The sequence below is a fragment of the Pseudonaja textilis genome, chromosome 2 (genome assembly GCF_049901715.1).
Source record: "Pseudonaja textilis isolate UNSWEBS1 chromosome 2, rPseTex1.2, whole genome shotgun sequence".
Lineage (NCBI taxonomy): Eukaryota > Metazoa > Chordata > Lepidosauria > Squamata > Elapidae > Pseudonaja > Pseudonaja textilis.
In genome coordinates this window covers 234,455,780-234,473,770 of record NC_141991.1, presented here as the reverse complement: position 1 = coordinate 234,473,770, position 17,991 = coordinate 234,455,780, and the positions used below count along the sequence as shown (strand labels likewise).

General features: G+C 38.0%; 1 protein-coding gene across 2 annotated transcripts in view; it reads right to left on the bottom strand.

Moving 5' to 3' along the window:
* The window catches only part of EMB (embigin), a 36,462-nt gene that overhangs the window by 14,941 nt on the left and 3,530 nt on the right, over positions 1 to 17,991 (bottom strand). Inside the window, exons 2-4 of one of the 2 annotated variants that reach the window (XM_026716371.2) lie at positions 11,112 to 11,192; positions 8,215 to 8,292; positions 1,842 to 2,037 (exon numbers count right to left, since the gene is read on the bottom strand). In XM_026716371.2, the coding sequence (XP_026572156.1) occupies positions 1,842 to 2,037; positions 8,215 to 8,292; positions 11,112 to 11,192 (355 nt within the window). The remainder of the gene's footprint in view (positions 1 to 1,841; positions 2,038 to 8,214; positions 8,293 to 11,111; positions 11,193 to 17,991) is intronic. The other variant, XM_026716389.2, reaches the window with a different exon arrangement.

The window sequence follows — 17,991 nt, the reverse complement described above, 5'->3', positions numbered from 1 at the left end:
TAAAACCATGCAATGTTTTTCTGAACTGCTAAACACCACTGAAAACAAGCTGTAAAAAAGGGCAACTTCAACAGTTCATAAATCACTGTGCGTTTTGTTGGCTTAAGGAAGGACAATGTCCTCTGCCATTGTTTTTAGTAAAAAGCAACCGGTTGAATGTTCTTAACCCAGGGACTTCCTGAACTTGAAAGGCATTATTGTATCATTCCACAATAAACCCAGTATCTCCAACCTTTTTTTTCTTTTTTTCTTTCAAACCCTTTCTTGTGTTAGTTAGCTTCTCTGGACATAGTTAACCAGTATCCTGCCTCAATCAAGTTTCTAGAAGAAACTTAGTCCACAACCTATAATCTCAAGTTGCTTGCAGTTCTTAAAATGCTTAGCTGAAGTACTAAGAACCTTCCAAAAGGTATCAAATCATAAGATTTAATGTAGCAAGCAAAAAAGAAATTACTCCAACTGTTAACAATTCTTTCAATCAGAATAGAGCTGGAAGGGACCTTGGAGGTCTTCTAGTCCAACCCCTTGCTCAAGCAGAGATCCTGTACCACTTCAAGCAAGTGGCTGTCCAGATTTTTCTTAAAAACCTTCAGTGATAAAGCACTCACAACTTCTGAAGGTAACCTGTTCCATTGTTCTCGCTCTTAGAAGTTTCTCCTTATTTCCAGGTTGCTTCTCTCCTTGATTAGTTTCCATCCATTGCTTCTTGTCTTATCTTCTGGTGTTTTAAAAAATAAACTGACCCACTCTTCATTGTGGTAGCCCCTCAAATAGTAACATCATTTAGCAATAGTACTTAGACTTATATACCATTTCACTGTACTTTTACAGACCTCTCTAAGTGGTTTATAGAGTCAGACAGGGGTGGGATTCTACAGGTTCGCACCTATTCGCTAGAACTGGTTGTTAACATTCTAAGCAATTTTGAGAACCGGCTGTTAGAAGAAATTACTGGCCTAATCCTGTAAGGAAGGCAGGAAGGAAACATTCTGGTGTTGCTTACAGAAACTGCCTCTCAGTTAACAGCTATTACATTCTTGGCAGGACTAGACTTCCTGTCTCTGGAACTTCTCTGGAGTTTTTTTTTTCCTTCTTTGCTGGTACTTTGCTTGTGTGGAGTGACCATTCAAAGTTACAATGGCACTGAAAAAAGTGACTTATGACCATTTTTCACACTTACGACTGTTGCAGCATCCCCAGTCATGAGAGGCCAGGTGAGGAGATGCGTGTCTTGATGTGAGTGATGTTGAGTTGGCCACGCCCAGCCAGTCACATGACCACCAAGCCATGCCCACAGAACCAGTTGTTAAAAAATTCGAATCCTACCCCTGGAGTCAGCCTATTTCCCCAACAATCTGGGTCCTCATTTTATCCATCTCAGAAGGATGTAAGGCTGGATCAATCTTGAGCCTGGTGAGATTTGATTTGCCGAATTGCAAGCAGCTGATAGTAAGCAGAAGTAGCCTGCAGTACTGCACTATAACCACTGGGCCATCACAACTCATGCAAATATTGGAATACTGCTATCATGTCACCCCTAGTCCTTTTTTTCTTTAGACTTGCCATACCAATTTCTGCTGTTCTTCATATGTTTTTGTCTCCAGGCTTTAATCTTCTCAGTTGCTCTTCTCTGCACTTTTTCCAAAGTCTCAACTTTTTTTTTTTTTGTAATGTGGTGACCAAAACTAAATGCAAGTATTCCAGGTACAGTCTTACTAAGGTTTTATAAAGTGGTTCTACACGAGTCTTTTAGCCAATGCAGGTGCTCCTCCTATAGTGTCCCTCCATACTAAAAGATTGTTCCTCTATATTTTAAACTATTTAACATAAAAGCAACTTACGTATATCGAGTGCACCATTTGGAGTGAGTTTCATTCCTCCTGATGGTCTCTGGGTTGAAAGTTGCATTTCCTGAGTTCCACACGGTTTCCATTTTTGTTGTGTTTGTGGAGTCGCTGATGACCAAACTACACATTAGTTCAAGTTCAGCTGGACTCTCTAATGTGATACTTTTTGTTTGAGTAACTTTGGGAAAACCTATGGGAAATAGTTAGGAGATAACACTTCCCTGATTAAAATAAAAGAATTGCAAAAATAATAATAATCAGTGTATTACTCAAAGAACTTTTGGATCAACTATTAGCTTCAAAACAATTAACACATTTAGATGAATTTGGCCATTAAAAGCTTTAGCTTTCTAAAATATTGCAGTCAAACTTTGTTTTAGATACTCTAGAAGTTGAATTTTAGACATGATTTCTAAAACGGTCTTAGTAAGACTATGTCAGGAGAATATTGTACAACTAACATTTCATTCATAAAACAATTGCCTTGGCTGTTTGATAATCCCTTGATCTCTAACTAGATGCACTATTATGCTACCTTTTAGCCTGTGCTTAACAGAGGACATAACCTATGCTGTCATCAGAATCCAGATGCATCAGAATTTGCTATTGAATTTGAATTTGGAAGCCTGCCACAACTCAAGGAGAACCAGTTCCAGATGAATCCAATCTAATTATTCTAATACCCAAACTTAGAAGAACACCAAAAATGCCACAGCAATGTAGCTAATTTTCCAAAATGAATGACAGCTGAAAAAATCTAATTGTTCACTGAGGGTGTGTATCCTCCAGATATAACCTATATATATATGTTCGCTTCCGTTTGAGAAAGTAAACAACCAAGCTCAGAAAGCAACAAGGACCCCGAAGTTCAACCCTGAGCTACAAACATTCCTTTCTATTAGTTCAGATAATGTACTAAAATGACTAGGACTTTGGTTGAACCACAGATCTTTTTCACTTGGAATGCACCCTGTATAGAATTATTACTCCCTGACAGTCTGCAAGGAGGATGAATGATGCATATCATGAACTATTGCTCAAATTAAGCCAACTTACATAATTTGCATAATCTTTTTGATAACATCTAATGACATGCATGACATCATGGTTTCTATCAGATGTCTACATGTCCATCATCAGAAAAGCATGACTTTATCCACAGCCATTTCTTTCCCATCTTCCATCACTGAACAGTAAATGATGGCAACCTTTGGGAGAGGGAATTCTCTTACAACATGAATCAACAGATCATGCATTGGTGGGATATGTCAAAATAGTACTACCATGTTTCCCTGAAAATACCGCCTACTCAGAAAGTAAGTCCTAGCTTGATTTTTACATGTGTGCCCAATACAAGCCCCACCCCCCTCCAAAATAAGCCTAATTAAGACCCCTTCCATTCCAGGGTGCACAGGTAAAAATTAAGATAAGGTGGGATGGAGGTGGAACTGTCTTACTACTTACCTTCTGATAGTTGCAGCCGGGCCTCGCACACTTCAGCCCACTTCTTTTGCTGAGCCAGCAAGGCTTTCTTGAAGGCCTCTGTAGCTGATAACCAAGCTCTGGTTCAATCGGGAGCTCTGTTACAGCTGCAAAGGCCTTCAGGAAAGCCTTGAAGGCTTTGCTGGACAAAGAGATCCCCGAAGGCCTTTGATAGTGAAAAAGAGGCCAGGGGTCTGCGCGCAAGTGAGGTGAGTCAGTGGACAACATCCCCCCTCCCAAGTAAAACCTGGTGCCTTTTTCAGTGGCAAAAAATATAAGGCAAGGTCTTATTTTGGGGAAAACATGGTACAAAATGAGTCCAGTGAATCATGAGCAATCAGAAATGGGATGCTGATGAAACAGAAGACATGGAAAGCAAAAAGGTTGTAGTAGAGTCTCTGAAGGCAACAGGAAAAATTAGATTCTGACAATGGAGTCCAAGAAGGCAGAGCTAGAGGATATGCCATATAAAGGAAAGGAGATGACAGAAAAGGAGAAATTGATTACGCTAAGGAAACTAATTCAGAGAATCACTGTAAGATTGCATTGATGTAATGGCTAGGTGAGACTTACCAATAAAATCAAGCATAAAATAGTTGCAGTCAGTAGCAGTCACTATGGTTCTGATCCACAAAAGATCTACTAGGAAGCTATAACTTAGAGCCTTGAAGATTAAACTGGTATCAGCAATGTGAGGTTAATCTGCTTTTGCTACTTTAGGCTTTGCTAAATCCTTATAACGTGAAAAACAAAGGCTGAGTAGGAATCATTTCAAAGCTGAAAACATTCTCTTTCAAGTTCAAAAGCAGCTGCCTCAATCAGGGCGTTTGCCTCAAATGACTTCCAATGTAAATGAAGAATGTTCCAAGCTTCAGGCAAGAAAGGTCAAATTCAAGATTATTTGAATTCAAGTCACTATGCACAAACCTGCTAAATCCCATCCACATCTACATCTTTATCATCTGTATCTATATATGTATAGGTAAATTACATATATGCATATGTATAGGTATATGTACATCGATATTTATAGGCATCTATAACTATACCCATACCCATATCTATATCTATTTATTTATTTATTTATTGTATTTATTTATTTTGTCAAGCAATTATAAGATAACAGGTATAAGCATAAACATAGTTATGGATACATGAAATGGATACATATAAGAAAAATAAAAAAGAAACAATAGGACAGGGACGGTATTCGTAGATTTTCACGGGTACAGGTCTTGGCATGTTCCGGTCTTTTCCTGTGTAAGATTGAGGGTATCTGGTGACGTTTCGATGAGATCCCACTCGCTATCTTCAGGCTGGTGCTTTCGGCTTCGTGCTTGTGCGAACAAAGCGTGATCGGAGCTGCCGTCTCTCTAGAAATACTGGCCGAGGCCAAGACCCTCATCTCCAGAACCAAATGCCTAGCCGACAAAGACCACCTGAGAACAGAATTACACACCCTCACTAACATATTAATTTCCAATAGATTCCAAAGAAACATAATTACCAACCTAATCCTAAGGGAGACACCCCCAGAAACCAAGACACAGAACAAGACAAGGGTATCACACTCCTCCCCTACATCAAAGGCACCACAGACAAAATCAGCAAAATTCTCCACAAATACAATATCAGGACAGCCTTCATCACTGACCAAAATATAGCCAACATCCTAAGAAACCTCAAAGACAAGATCCAGCTAGAAAACTAAGGAGTTTATGAAATACCATGCAACAATTGCCCAGCCACATACAATGGACAAACCAACAGGAGAATAAATGCACGCACTGCAGAACACAAGAACGCAGTCAGAAAAGAAGAAAATACTTCCTCCCTTTTCCAGCACCTTAAAGACACAGGACATGAAATTAATTTTGAGGGAACCAAATTAATCTCCAATACTGAACACTTCAACAAGAGAATAATCAGGGAAGCCATCGAAATAGAGAAACACCCCCATAACATGAATAAATGGGATGATACCTCCCACCTACCAGACATCTGGAAACTAGCCCTTATCAACAAACAAGTCCCAGCCACGAAAACCAACACCGGACCCAAAACAACACAAGATGCCACCACCAATCTCCCTCACCAGACTCAAACCCAAACCCATCCCATAAATGAAAAGCAACTACCATCCAGAAACCAGACCACGGCTGCATCACCAGCTGCCACACACCCCGACCCCCAAGCCAAGCAAACTTACACACACCATGAACACATAGCCAGGCCTCAAATTCGGAGCCAAACCAAAACCCGGAACATCACATCACAGCCACCCACTCATGATATTACATCACGGAATTCAGGATGTTACACCACAAAACCTCAGTATGTTACAACACAGCCAACAACCCAGGAGGATGTCAATACAATAGAACTCAGAAGGTCATCACACAGCCCATTACCCAGGTCATTACAACCCAGGAGGCTGAAAGACACATAGCCAATACCCCAGCCACACATGTTCTTAAGAAAAAGTCAGCCAATCTGCAAACATCAACTCTATCAACCAATCAAGAAATGACAACACAGCCAACCTCCCCATCAGTATATATAGGGAGATGGCAGCTCCCATCACGCTTTGCTCACACAAGCACGAAGCCGAAAGCACCAGCCTGAAGATGGCAAGTGGGACCTCATCGAAACGTTGACAAGATACTTTCAATCTTACATGGGAAAAGATCCAAACACGCCAAAACCTGCATACCTATAGCCGTGAAAATTTATGAAAATATGTATGTATGTATGTATGTATGTATGTATGTATGTATGTATGTATAGATATAGTATATCTATACCTAGATCTATATCTTTAGCTATATGTCTGTTGTTCACGACAATATGGAGCATGTGGGTCTCTGCATTTTCTGAAATCTAACAGACAAGTATATAAGAAACAGGCTTCTTGCTCAGAAAAGTTATGCTTTTTAAAATATAAATCTTCTCCCTAAAAATAACCTATCCTGGCTACATGATTATTGTATTTAGTTGTAGTCCTTTGATGAAACTATGTGACCTATGATTCCATTTCTGAGGATGGGGCAATTTGATTATTTTTGACTAGTTTTGAAAAAAAAAATTAACTCTTTGTAATTGTTGCTAAACACTTTGACTTTATTTTATAGGAAAAAGGAAAAATAGTTAATCAGATATTTTCCATACAGGTCATCTTTTTGGCCTGTGAAATTCATTTGCAAATATTGTCCCAAAGGTGCTTTTTCAAGAGGCAATTGGTCTTTCTGGTTTTTCTGAAGAGCTTTGAAGAAACTCTTTGAAGAAAAATCAGAAAATCCAGTTACCTCTTGAAAAAGCACCTTTGGGAAAACCATGACCTGGATGGATGATTGAGAATCTCCATAGAAATTTGCAAATATTCAGCCTGAGAAAAAGGAGAGTGAAATTCCTTTTGAATCTGCCCTGGCAAAAGAAAGAAAGAAACTTGACAGTGTCAAAGAAGAGATATTGACTATCATGAATTGACTCAGAAAATCAAAGCAGCTTAAAGTTTTTATGAATACAGCTACCATATTAGGAGGACGGAATTCCAGATGACCTCTAGATGGAAGCAAATATATGGTAAGAAAAACTCTAAATCATAATGCTATCTAGTGGCTATCTGGATTTTTGCAGCCCAGAATCTGGATCTGGATCTGGAGGTTTAATATGAAATAAAAGGATTGTCTCTTTTTGGTAGCCACACTATTGCAGAAAAGCAGGCTGACCTGGAAGGCAGGGTTAAATGTGTCATCAGTTTAGAGTTTATTACATTGCCACAAGAGACCTACTATTTGTGACTGATTATTATACAGCTTCTGTTTGCGTGCAACGTTTAAACTTACAACCATTAACTTGAATGTTGCATGCTGATTTGACAACCTCTTGTGTAAAAAAAGCAACTGACAACCTACAGAATGAAATGCTTGCCCTTACATGGAAATAGTTTTTTTTCCTCATCAATTTCTGCCCAAGCTTTCAGCTAGTTAAACAAATTGAATCAAACACTTTTATTAAATTGCTTCAAATTTTACTGCTGGTTCAAAAATATAATAACTAGACATCCCATGACCCATTGTGTCATCATTTCCAAGACACGACCTTACCTACATAGAGAAATAAAAAGACCAAGGATAGACAAAAAAGCAGTGGAAGTGGGGTGACTTCAGACTTCCCACTGGCTTCCCCATTGAATTGCCTTGTGGGAAGCTGACAGGGAAGACCAGAAACCTCCCTTCCTCTCTTGAATTCTTGCCAACTTCCACATTTACTTTGCTTTGCAAGGAGAAAGTCAATGAGGTAGCCAGTCATGTAGAAAGGGAAGAGTGAGTGGGAGGACGGTGGAGGTCAGGTAGGGTGAAGAGGTGCTGCATAGGTCAGGTCAGGCATGGCACATGGGGAGGTAGCGCAGATCAGGGAAGACACACCTGAGCTGACCAAGGTTGGGGAGTACATGGAGGAGGCATGGCAAAGGCCAGGAAGGAAGCACAAGGCTTCCTTCAACCCTTGCAGGTAACTGGCTGCTGCTGTTGGGTGAAGGAGGGAGAGAGGGATTGTGAGGCTGACTGGGGAACTGTCACAGACTGTTGATAATGAAGATCACATGACTGCAGCAGAAGCCCAGGAGCACAACTGCAGTCAATAGCACTGAAGTACCCACAGCTTTTCCAAATTTATTTCCTTTGGGGTGATAGATCCCAGATTTTGGACACATTCTATAAATTAGCCCATTTGAGTTCCTTGGTTCAAAAATTGTTGCCCTCTGATGCATGGTTTCACCCAGGTAAAGGTTATGACAACATAATCGTAATCTTTAGTAGTATATTGGTTTGCATACATCTCTCTTTTCAACCAATATTCAAGTTGAAGATTAAGAAACACATACCCTGTATGATAATTTTATCATTCAAGGAAGGGAGCGTCTCAGCTTCACCAAAAGTTTCCATGATGGAAGAAGGACCTGCTTTAAAAAAAAACAACCAGTGACTAGATTTATTTCAATGGAACATCACTGAAAACATATTATGCTCACCAGGTTCATATAAAAAGCTCCTCCTTCTCTTAAATTAGTCCATGCTATGATTTCCTTATAATATGTGTTGTCCTCTACTCAAGACTATTGCTAATGGGGATTCACACATAATATTAAACCATTACTTATTATTACAAAGAAAGCCACAAAGGACCTCTAGTTTTGTTGTTTAAATGCCAAAACTTCATTCTGAGATCTCTTATTTATTTAAAAAAACCTTTTTCTAATAATTCTAATGTTCCCTTCTAACAAATATTCCTTGGAAAGAAGCAATAATCTAAATTACGGGGAAAATGTTGATTTAACATGCCAAAATCCTCTTCACTGAAATCACTCCGCGCAAATTCCTTAACCTAATGTGTTTTCCTCAATTGGAAAGAGCAGGTTTATTGGCATCTAGACTAAGGTATGGGGAGTATAGGGAATGACTATGAAGGACAAAAGAAAGACTCGCTACTATAGCAACAATCATACAAGTGCAGCCTATTTCAAGAAACTATTTTGAATAAGTATCATACCAAGACCCTCCCTAGTTCATTCCATGATAAAGTGAAGGGGCAGGGGGAAGCCCATTCAGACTTGCAAGAGTATACTGCCACAGATATTACAACAAAAATAGACTTGACCTATATATCACTGATTTGGGTCTTATTGCGCTGATTCCGAACATGCTATCTACATAGACCTCGTGTTAAATATTGGTGGTGGGCTTCCTCCTTTGGAGCAATTTGCTCCCAGTTATTCAGGCAATACCAAGCTTGCTAAATTTTTGAAAGACTATAAAAATGCGGCTCTTCAACAGATATTTTGAGATGAATTATCATTATCATGCTACCCCCATTTCCCAGGCAGTGCATCCACTGGTTGTGATTACTTATTAATTGTACTACTCGATTGTTGTTTTTATATTGCTTTTTATGTATTATTGTAAGACCTACAGATTCTCTAGAAATGAAACAGTATATAAATTAGAGCAAGTTTCTCACACCTTGAACCTACACCACTGAAAATAGGAATATCCTTATTTAGGACCAATAAAAGCATTAATTTTTTTTTAAGTTTTAATAAGCCTTCTGATTCTGTAGAAGTTGGATACCTTTTAGTTACAATTGTCTATGCATTCCATGGACTAGATGACCTACAAGGTCCCTTCCAACTCTGATTATCTGTTATCTGTTATCTATTCGGATAGCTGTTCTATATTCTCCACCCTTCCTGTAGGTGAGGTAAAATTAATGGGAACAAATGTATTTTATTTTAGAATATACAACTTTGTTTGGCCAATGGTTCACATGGGAAGAGAAGCCCAGCAGAGTTGAAGGGTTTCAAAAGAACCCTGCTGGGTCAGAAGGAAGGCCTATCTTCAAAACCAATATCCTGTCCCGCCCAGTGGCCAATTAGGTGCTTTCAGGAAGCCTTTAAGCAGTGTTTGAAGACAAGGCGCTTGGCAACTGACAGGAAATCTGCTCAGGAAACCATTCAGAGACATAAACATCTAAATTTCCCCTGAAAGTACCCAGGACCACATTATAAAATAAGCACCATTGAAACATTTTTTTGAATCTGAGCCACTTCAGTGAAATCACCTGCCCATGTGTTTAAGTTCTGTATATCATTCTATAATAATCTCCTTGGTAGTTTGCAACTTTTTTGTACAACTCAATCACAAAGTGGTAAAAGAGCTTATGCATTGATTCCATTTGACGGTGAACAATCGTATCCCTTACAATCGTATCTTTTTACTTCAATTATATCTCAAAGAAAGACAACACAAGGAAATTCCTTTCAAGATTTATTTGAAAAGAGGGACAGCAATAGAAGAGACAAAAAATGTAATAGAAAACAACAAATAACAGCAAAAGAACCTTAACCCAGGAACAAAATTATCTTAATCACTAAGTGGCATTACCCAGACAAATTCTTAAAAATTCCAAGAAGTTCCCTTTGTACAGAAAGAAGGTGGAGGGAAGATTTTGTTGGTTAAACTAAACTAAACGTGAATTGTCCAGAACTTTAAGGACAATAAGCTTTCTGGAGGATACACACCCTCAGGAGTTCCAGCACAGACTCCTTCAGAATATTTTAAAATCTAAATACTTCTAAATGCATTCATCACATCCATTCAGTATTGATCTATACTCCATCAAGAATTTTTGGGCATGATGAGAGAAATAAGGAGAAGCAAATTCCTGCTTTCATATCGCTGAGGGTGTCTTGTATCCTAGAAACATCAAAACCAGTAATTATCAGGCTAAAAATCTGGTTTTTCTACACTAAGATGGGAGATAGTCCCAGACAGCACCACAGTCTGTCCATCAATCTAAATATTGTATATTCTGCAACCTTCAGAATTTTGCTACGTGATATTTTAACTCACCAGAGGCTAATTCCCACGGTGCTTATGTCTAGCAACAAAACTATTTCATATACCTGCCTGGGTTGAAAAATGTAGGCCCATCCATATATGACAAATAGCGTGCTTTAGCTGTGAGAGGGACAACATTTTTAGATCAATATCATACATCAATTTTAAAGTGTTTCTTTCTGAAAAAGTACAAGAGTCTAAATTCCCAAGGATGAAGATCAGAAATGGGGCTTGGTTCAGACACAGTCAGGCATGATAAGAGATGAAGTTCAGCCACATTTGAAAAGTCACAGGTTCTTTGACTTTATCTTACAATTATCACTACAACTTGAAATAAAACATGAGGGACAACTGAGAAGTTCAGGAAGAAAGATAAGGATTTTACCTGTGCTGGAGAATTCCAAAGTTGTCGGTGTAGAAATTTCTGTAGTTTTCTCACTGATATTTTCTGATGGGATAGAAGTCTCTAGTTTTATGTAAAAATAAAATCGATAATTAGTTACAGCAATACAGAATATGTATTTCTTACAACAGATTTGTGGTAAAAAAATAGGTGAGAAATGTTGCTGTTCCTTTTATCAATTTCTTGCAATGTTCCATTGATATTTAATTAGTTGTTTAATAACTTTGGGAGATTTTCAACTATGTCTTAGTATACATGTCAATCTTTCATCAATTTAATCAATTTAAATCAGTTTAAAAGTTTTTGTTATTATGGGTAATGGATTTGTGTGTTACCAGAAGAAAAGCATTCACCCAATCTTAGGTAATTTATCCAGGTTTGGGGAGTATTACCTTAGACTGAGAACAATACTTCCACAATAACTAATTAAATATCTCTATCCAACTTTTACAGAGCCTAACTAAACCAGTTTTTCAACCATATATATGTTTGATATTTTTTCCATCATGGAAAGGAATGAATTTTGAAAGACTTCTCCTATTTCTTCTCTAAGCTGCTTTTTTGGCAATTGTGTTCCAGGGTTCTTAAAATCTGCTTGTAAAGTTCAAAAGTGAAATAATTAATGATGCATTAGTTATGACTCACAATATAGAAAATAGACAATAATTGGCTAGGTGGGTGGTATGTACATATTTTCCTCTTGTTAATCAAGACTATAGTAAGAGTCATTTTGGGAAATTTCTATATTTTTGGAAAACTGCACAAATTTGTCAAAGAGATATTGACACACAAGTTTCTATATTTAATCTTGTTATATAACACAGAACATGACATATAGTATGTTGGAAAAATCTTGAACCTTTAACTCTTCTTCCACTTTGGTTTCTTGAAAAGGTGCTGGGAGATTTTAAGAAGGAATCCTTAATATTCTTCCCAACTGTTTTGCATGACTTCTGCCTTCTGAACAGCCCTGAACAAATGTTCTAACTGAGAAAGATTGTGAACCTTTTGGAATAACGCAATCTGAGTGCTAACAAGGCTGAAATACTGCTTTTGCCTTGTAGAGTCAGAGAGTAGAGGAAATAATTCATTTCTGTTGTCTGGAGCCTCTTTGTCATGTAATGCCAGAGACCCTGTTTCTCTCTTCATCACCTTGCTGCCTGAAAATAACATTTTGTGCTGACACCAGACAGATGACCTCATTTCAGATAAGCCCCAAAGCGGAATGAAGACAGCGTTTCTCATCAGAATCCATTATGCCTTTGTCAATAACTGACTAGGAAATTAAATCAAGCTGGTGTTCTCCACTGGACAGAATATGTCTTCTTGTTTCTAAGGTAAACCAGTGGCCCAGTCTCTATAGATCAGTTTATGTTTGTATCAAAGCTTCCAGCATGCTCAAGTTCTCATTCAGAAAAAAAGTGATGAGCAAAGAATAGTTAGGCAAACTCTACCATTAAGCAGAGCCAAGCAGCTTCCTTTAGAATGGGATGTATCTGTGAATTAAGGAGACTACAGATAGTCCTTAACCTACAATCACAATAGTGATAAAAAAAAAATGTCATTAAAGAGTATGGTTGTTAGGTGAGACATTACATGACCCCAGCAAATTTTATTACAATTTTTGCTGTGATCATTAAGCAAGACATTAGAGGACTGCAGCTTCAGCCTCCCTTGCTAGCATATCCACTAGCTTTCTGGAAGCCAGCTGAGAAAGTAACAAATGGCGACCACATACTACAACAGTTGTGTGAGAACTAGTCATGAGCCACTTTTTTCAGCACTGTCAGAACTTTAATAGTCGTATGTCAAGGAATGTCTGTATACAGACAGATCTGTTTGTTTTTTTCTGAAGTGCTGAAATAAGAACAGTATTTCATTCTCCACTTCAGCCGACAAAATGTCTTAAGACTGTAGTTTGGAATATTAACTGTTAGGCTTTACCTTCTGTTATGTTGGATTCTATTAATTTTTTTTACTTCATTTTGACTTTTTTTCAGCTCATTTTAACTTTTTTTCAATTTTTTTGAAATATATAAAAATATTAAAGCCATTTACAGCCGGTAATGCAAGTGGGTGATATATACACATAGTCATCATAACTGTTTGAATACACTAGCACTATCTGATATGCCAATATTCACATGCTATTGCAACCATCCCTATCCCTCCCTCCCCCATCCATCCATCCATCTATCTTAGCCATATGTCAGTATCTGAAGATTGTGTTGCATTCATTTCAAGAGGATTACTGGCCCCAGAGTCATTTTATATGAAAGCGGATATAATAAATAGTCCGTGCAATTCATTGCCACACATATGGTGATGGCCACTAACTGTTGGACAACTTTAAAAGGATAACTTTCATGGAAGAGAGGACTATCAAGGACTCTAAGACTTGAAGTACAACATTACTTCTGGTTTGAAGGCAGCATGTCTTTGTTAGCAGCTTCTGAATATCGCAAAGTATTTTGGTGACCTGTTGGACTAAGATTGGTGTTAGCCTGATTCTGCGGAGCAATTCTAGCATACATTTGTAACAATGGAGACTGGCTACAAGAAGAAACTTGACACCAAGGCCCTGTAATGTTTTCAAACATTTGTATTTTTAAAAACCAGAAGAAAGCAACCAATCAATGGGTAACTGGAGACAAAGTGCAAATTTCAAAAATAAAAAACGTCCACACACCCACAAAGCATGAAAGTATATGCTGCTATGAATGTGGCAAAATATAATGTCAGAAGTGGGAATTCTCATCATGTCAAAAAGGACAGGTGAGTTTCATAGATGTGGATCAGCAGCTTTGCAAAATATGTTAGCAGAGGGTTAGTAACCATGACTACTAATCATGATGGCTATAGATAATCTCCAATATACAAAGTCTTATAATTCTACATAGTCTGGTTCCTTATTCTATGCAGGGGGTACCAAACTTGATCATGTTGTGGGCCGAATCGTAACGCATTGCAACGTTTTTGGCCTTTGTGGAGCAGGGGTAGGCGTGGCCTCCAGCTGTCAGTTTTACAGGCCTGTATGGGATAGTAAGATTTCATCCTACCCTGTTTGAGGGGCTTTCCTTGATGAATTTGAGAAAAGGCTGGAATAGAGAGGTTCCTGGTATGATTCAAGATAGTTTTTTCTCCCAACATTTTTACCCTGTTACTGGATCAGTAGCTGCAGCAGTGAGTAGATGAGTCAAATCAAGAAAAATATAAGTGGGAATAGCTATCTATATACCTAGTAGTTAAGGCACTGGGCTAGAAACTAGGAACTTGTGAATTCTAGTTGTGCCTTAGACATGAAAGCCAGCTGGGTGACTTTGGACCTGTCCCTCTCTTTCCACCCATCACAGGATAGAAGAGCGGTGCAATGTCCTCGCCTCATAATCAGGAAGCTGTAAGTTTGATCCTAGGTAGAGGCAGATATTTCTCTCTCTGGGCACAATGGGGATATATCTGCTGAACAAAACTCCGCATTGGTGACTGGAAGGGCATCCGGCCATTAAATAATCTTTTAGCTTCATTCAGTTGCCCAGACTCCATCCCACAAGGGATTATGAGGTTGTTAAAAAATTATGATGATAGGGTTGTTCTGAGGAAAATAGGAGGAAGAAATATTAGATATGTTCATCATCTGGAGTTATTTATAAAAATAATAAAAGTGGGATATAAATAATAAAATTATCTATCTATCTATCTACTATCTATTAGCTATCTATTATGATTTATTATCATACATACATAAACATACATACATACATCATCTTCATCTTTCATGTAATTGTGTAGCTACAGATTCTTGCAAGAGGGGAAAAAACCCCAGCAAAACCCAACCCCAAATCTTTGACAAATATATCATTCATGTCTAATCTCTGTAATTCTGTAAGTAAAGTGGGCAGGGTCACATTACTTACAACACATATAATGGCAAAGTAAGTTCTTAACCAATACAAATGGATGAGTTAAAAGTTCTGGTATTTTGCCTACACCCCCTTAACTAAACATACTGCACTAGGGAGTAAATTCTTTTCTTTTCCTGAAATGTGTTTAAACTTAAGAAATCATTTACACTGAAGGGATTATAGCATCTTAAACCCAAATACTTGACCAATTCACGGAGTGCAACCTTCACCTATCACAAAACTCTGGCGAAGCAAGGTGGGCAGTTTTCCTAGCATTATCTTGGCCTTTCCTAAAGCTGCTAAAATTAATGTGTTATTGGAAGAACATTTAAACTTGGTTTTGTTTAGTTTAAAATTATTTAGCCTACTTTGGGTTTATTGATTGAAACTAAACCACTGAACATCAGAGAATATACCAATAAAGTGTTCTGACCCAAACCTTGTTCCAAGGAAACAAACACCAAACAGAGGTAAAAGCAAAAGCTTTTAAATGCTTCTCTGCAAATTCCGTTCCTTTACAGTTAAAAGGCTATGAAAACTAATTGTCTCTGATAAGAACGAGTGAGCGTTGCTAAGGTTGTGCAAGGCTGCCAAGAACACTAGATTAAATTGCAAGGACATATTCAAAACCAAAAGTCTCCAAACACAAACCAGGATAGTCCAAACTTCCACAAGGCTTGAAGTACAAGAACTTCTTTGCTTCCAACAAAGAATCCCGGTCTCTCAGGCTGGCTTTTATCTCTTAAGGGAGGGGCCATTACCTTGCAGCCTTACTCCTGAGTCGCCCATGCTGCTGCAGCTGCTCTTTCCTTCGAGCAGTCCTGCACGCACACGCACTGGGCACAGGCTCCTCGGGGTCCTCTGCGTCACTGCTGCCAGCCTCCACAATCTCTGAAAGCAGCACTCCACTTTCTAATAGTCCTGGTCCCATCCCTGCATCACATGCAGGCCCCTCATCCAAGTCCTCACTCTCTGAGGCCTCAGCCATCCGCACATGCGGCCAGTAAACCAAAACATAAAGAGAGCACCAAGAATGTTGCTATACTGTTCAGCTTCTCAAGGGCAGGTGGTTGGGCCTCTGGATTAGACCAGCTTTGAATATCCAACCATAGTTACTTGGGACACTTTAAAGTGGATTCCTATATAAACTAAAAGGCTTCACTTGATGGCTTCAGCTGCTTTATGATAAACCACAAGTAGGATTTGATGCAGTACCTCTCCCTAGTTCTGCTTTTCCAACCACCCCTGTTAAAAATAACCTGTTTTTGAACCAAGTGTTTCGTTAGGGTCTTAGCAAGCAGAAAGTTATCAGTAAAGCTGAATTTTAAATCCATGTTGTATGCCAACAATAAAGCCCTTTTCCAGGTGTGGGAACTCATGAAACCAAAACTGAACCATCTCCACCAAAAAAGAAAAGTTGTGTTATTCATATGTAAACATTTCTGCTTCAACGGTTGAAATTCTTTAGGCTGCCTATGTTCGTAAGTCTTTAAGGGGGGAAAACTGCAATAGTCTTGTAAACAACTGAACACCAGAAGGGGAAGTAAATAATAGCTAGAAGAACCAGAACAATCCATGTGGCTGAGTTTTGTTACATAACTAAAGTGGTGGCTATCATCTCCTTCTGGAAAAGTGAGCTTCATTTTAAAAAATACAAAGATATACAACATTGTTCCAGAATAATTCTTGGACAATCCCAAAATAGGCATGAAAGAAGAAATGTTCTGTTTCTAAAACCCAAGTCTAGTTTTATAACTTCTATCAAATGTCCCCATGGTTTTTTTCCCATCTAACTCAATTGCACCTTAATATTTTCTTATATTAATTCATGTCTTCCCAGTCTAAAGTGTACCAGGATTTAATAATTCAGCATAAACTAAACATTGATCAGCAAATTCTAAATTAATTTTCTACCCAATGAAGATTGTTAAATCAAAATTACCTATCTTTAACTGCCATTGATCCTGGTCGAAATTAACACTGTTTCTATTCTGAAGCATGCTTTTTTATCAAATGTATCCAGTAATGAATAAATATTGGCAATGTGAACTTGGTGTAGTCAAGAATTCTATCAATGCTATAGTTTAAAAAGAATAACAGATAAATAGAATTACTGTCATACATTCTTTCTTGACCAATATGATTCTACCAGAATTTTTTGTCACATACAATTCTGTAGTGGTTGTAATAGAGCCAGATAAAAATGTGGCCACTACAGAATTGGATAAGGTCTAAATCCAATTAAAATCAAGAGGATCACATCGTATATATACCTATTCGGAAATAACTCCTAAAGAGCTTCACAGTACTTATTTCTAAGTATGTATGTCAGGGGGTGTTGTTGTTGTTGTTGTTGTTGTTGTTGTTGCTGCTGCTGCTGCTGCTGCTGCTGCTGCCTTTGAGTCACTGTTGACTACTGGAGACTGCCTAGACAAATCCTGGCAGTTTTCTTGGCAAAATTGTTCAAAGGTGTTTGCCACTGCCTGCTTCCTAGGGCCGAGGGAATAACTGGCCCAAGGTCACCCTACTAGCTCTGTGCCTAAGGCAGGAATAGTATTCAGGGTTTCCCAATTTTTAACTGGAAACCATCAGGCTTCAGGTAAGGTTTAATTATATGATTTTAACTCTAATTTAAATAACAACCTTAATTTTATGTGTGAGTTTTGATTTCTTAAATTGGCTTATTTTCCTGTTTTTGCAGAAATTGATTAAAAATATGCTAATCAAATGTACTGTTAAAAAAGCTCATGAAAAGAAAATTTTTAATAATTATTATGCATGCAATTAAATTAAAGAACATTAATGATTTGCTCCTTGGAAAGGATTTTTTTCTTCTTTTAATCACTTAACATAAAATTTAATGAAACATTATCTCCATTCATTTTCAGATGGAAACAATGATGACACTTTCTAAGTGATTTGTTGTGATATATACAGGAAAAGCAAAATGTCAGAAATTG